Raw genomic sequence first — 3,712 nt, forward strand, 5'->3', positions numbered from 1 at the left:
GTAGAAATATCCAATTCACAGGCCTTCCGATATTATCCTCAATGTCATGGTCAGTTCAAGAGATCTCGACTCTTAAGCTGCGAGATCCCTGGTATAATTGCTTCACTCGGTGGATTTCGTCTCCTTTAATGGAAGAATCCTTGATTGTGCAAGTGCCTCTTTATGTTTAGGTCCGTGATAGTGACTTCTGATCTTGTTAATTATTGTCCCTATACATAAATTCCTCCAGATCTTATGCGGAAGCATCTTATACTTCTATTTATGAGAACTAAGAATTTCCATAAAACGATATAAAACCCAGTGGGGAACCGAGAGAGTTCCCATCCATTTCAATCATCACAATCAGATTTATATCAGTCCATTTATAAGTTTGATTTTTTTATATACGGATAATTGCATAACCTTGACACTTTAATCTCATACCTGATTTCTTTATTACTACTATTTCTTCTTTCTTTTTTTTATTGGAAAATCAGTACAAGATGATTTTAGACTCGTAAACATAACTTGCTTATCTTTTCTCGATATTTTGGTCTACATAGCATATTATATTCTCATATTACATATAAATAGTTATTTGGAACTGAGGAGTTCCACAAAAAGGAAAAAAATCCCGAATGAATTACTCAGTGAGGAACAAAGAGTTATCATTTCTCATCCACAGCTCTTTCATTCAAACTCTTGAAGCCTATTCCTTCTAAAGTCGACTGTTTTTCATGGGTTATTCTGGAAAAAAATATTTATTTATTAAGAATCGTTCATTTTCCTTGGTGTATTTAAGGCAGAAATCCCTTTGAAAAAAACATAAGACAACTTAGGCTCTTAATAAATATGCAGCCATTTTTCTCGATACTTCGGTCTGCAATGCGTATAATATTTTGCTGTTATAATAATTAATTTGAAACCTTTTAAGGCAACCTCTATTAAAACTATCTTGAAAAGTTTTGATGAGATATCAATCTTCCCCAGAAAATTCAACACCATGAGTTATTGATTTCTCAGAAATCAAAAAATTAATGATGGAAAAGCATATATAAAGCAATAGATTGACTCCAGATTTTTTCATTGTAAAATTAGAATTAGAAAAACTGAAAATATGTATTTGGAATAATTGTATCAGTGCTGACAAATTATATAATGTTTTTATTTTTACGTTCATGCTTATTATTTGATTTTCATTTAATATTCCTAAGTTTCTTGTATAAATTCATTTCTTTATTTATTAAATATATATACGTAATATTAACATAATCACATATGTTCTCTCAATTTATACAAATGTATTGAAAAATGTTCATAAATGACTTAATATATCCATTCAATACTAAGACATAACTACATAATACTCCTTTTTTTTCTTCAATACCTACTAAGGTATTGAATGAAAATAAGATTCAAGTCCCATTTCATAGCATAAATACTTCGACAACAGCTGACGTGTTCTCGAGTCAATATCAACACTATAGTTCCATAATTACAAAGACGGTATTCTAAAAACTTCGAATCCTCTTCGTAAATCCATAAATTTTTAACACCATTATCAGCAATCCGGGATTTATTATCAATAGTAAATATTTGTAACTTTATTTCAAACGTCATCATGAAACAATTTTAAACGTTTCTAAAACTTATTAAAATAATAAATACGTAGTTATAATTTATTTATTTATATTTGATTAATGATTATTAATTATGATGTGTTTTCTCTTCAAGAATTAAAAATAATGATGACAGCTTCTATTACTTGTTTGTAGTAATATATGCAGTGATGAAAGTCCTGTGTATTTTTTAGCTCATGAGAAGATAATAAAAAATTCCAAATAAGTCACTGCTCCAGTTCGTTTACAGGCTCTGGACACTTGGAGATGTATATTGGAAGTGTTTCTAAGGAGATAAAAAAAAATACCAATGTAGTGATTTTTCTTGTTGTTTTACACACTCTGAAAACATGAAGAGGCATATTGAAAGTGTTCATGAGCAGATAAAAGAATTCCAATGTAGTGACTGTTCTAGTTCTTTTTCACAATCTGCACACTTGAAGAGACATATTGAAAGTGTTCATGAGAAGATAAAAAAATTCAAATGTAGCGACTGCTATAGTTCTTTTACAGGCTCTGAGAACTTGAAAAGGCATATTGAAGGCGTTCATGAGAAGATAAAGAAATTCCAATGTAGTGACTGCTCTAGTTCTTTTACACGATCAGAAAACATGAAAAGGCATATTAAAAGTGTTCATGAGAAGACCAAAAAATTCCAATGTGATGTCTGCTTTAGTTCTTTTACCGGCTCCGACAACTTGAAAAGGCATATTGAAGGCGTTCATGAGAAGATAAAGAAATTCCAATGTAGTGACTGCTCTAGTTCTTTTACACGATCTGAAAACATGAAGAGACATATTGAAAGTGTTCATGAGAAGATAAAAAAATTCCAATGTAATGACTGCTCTTGTTCTTTTGCACGCTATGAAACGTTGAAAAAACATATTGAATGTGGTCATGAGAAGATAAAAGAATTCCAATGTAGTGATTGCTCTAGTTCTTTTACACGCTCGGGTAACTTGAAAAAACATATTGAAGTTGTTCATGAGAAGATAAAAAAATACCAATGTAGTTACTGCTCAAGTTCTTTTACACTCTCTGCAAGCTTGAAGAGCCATATTGAAAGTGTTCATGAGAAGATAAAAAAATACAAATGTAGTTACTGCTCGAGTTCTTTTGCACGCACCGCAGACTTGAAGAGACATATTGAATGTGTTCATGAGAAGATAAAAAAATTTCAATGTAGTATCTGTTCTACTTCTCTTACACAATCTGGAAGCTTGAAAAAACATATTGAAAGTGTTCATGAGAAGATACAAAAATACCAATGTAGTTTCTGCTCTAGTTCTTTTGCGCACTCTGTAAACTTGAAAAAGCATATTGAAGGTGTTCATGACAAGGTACAAAAATTCCATTGTGGTTCCTGCTTGATTTCTTTTACACAATTAGATAGCTTAAAGAGTCATTATAAGATTTATCATAAGTGACATACACAATTGCAACTTTTCAAAGATAGTAAAATATATTTATACACACGACTAAGTAGTAAAATTTCTCATTTCTAATTAATTATTATTTCAAATGCATTTATACTTCTTTTTTTTTCTTCAATGATTGTTAAGTTTGTACAAAGTTCAAAGTGGACGTTCCCATTCTGTTATCATTTTTTTATTCAGTAAAAATATAATTATAGTGATATTTTGGTGAAAGAAATTAATTTATTTCAGAAAAATTAAATTTTTATCTTCATAACTGTATTATGACTAAATTTATTGTTACACAAATGCTGTATATTATTCTATGAATGACTTTCGAGAGTTAAGAAGACATGTTTTGGATTAAAACCATGAACCTTTCTATTTTTAACAATCACACTGGGGATTCAACAACTATCTTAACAAAATACTGTGATAATAAAGTATTTATATTTATTTATGTATATGAAGGAACTTAATTCGAAAAGGTTTGAACATAGAATGCCTTAAATGAGAGTTCATTAATAAAACCATTCAACATGGTCTATCTTGTTTTATTAGCTCAAACTGGATCCCACAATACTCACCCTGGAACTTAAGACTAAGGGAATGCAATAAAATGACTAAAAAAGACAAATGTGATATAAGGATAAAGTATGTATCAAAATGAAACAAAAGCAGAAAATGTCTAGATAAATT

The 3,712-nt window shown here is 29.8% G+C and overlaps 1 protein-coding gene across 3 annotated transcripts; it reads left to right on the plus strand.

The window, feature by feature from the left end:
* Positions 1–1,379: 1,379 nt before the first annotated feature.
* On the plus strand, positions 1,380–3,291 carry LOC121130315 (uncharacterized). 3 transcript variants are annotated; one of them, XM_040726074.2, is made up of 2 exons: positions 1,380–1,567; positions 1,714–3,291. In XM_040726074.2, the coding sequence occupies exon 2, from the start codon at positions 1,949–1,951 to the stop codon at positions 3,023–3,025; it is 1,077 nt and encodes a 358-aa protein (XP_040582008.1). In that variant the 5' UTR covers positions 1,380–1,567; positions 1,714–1,948; the 3' UTR covers positions 3,026–3,291. The 3 variants fall into 3 exon arrangements, with proteins under 3 accessions (XP_040582008.1, XP_040582007.1, XP_040582010.1); XM_040726073.2 differs by having other exon boundaries at positions 1,793–3,291; XM_040726076.2 differs by having other exon boundaries at positions 1,445–1,512; positions 1,849–3,291.
* Positions 3,292–3,712: the final 421 nt, after the last annotated feature.

Source organism: Lepeophtheirus salmonis, chromosome Z (genome assembly GCF_016086655.4).
Source record: "Lepeophtheirus salmonis chromosome Z, UVic_Lsal_1.4, whole genome shotgun sequence".
Lineage (NCBI taxonomy): Eukaryota > Metazoa > Arthropoda > Copepoda > Siphonostomatoida > Caligidae > Lepeophtheirus > Lepeophtheirus salmonis.

Coding starts and splice junctions, on each gene's coding strand:
- LOC121130315 (XM_040726074.2), top strand. CDS start 1,949: ATGAAGAGGCATATTGAAAGTGTTCATGAGCAGATAAAAGAATTCCAA.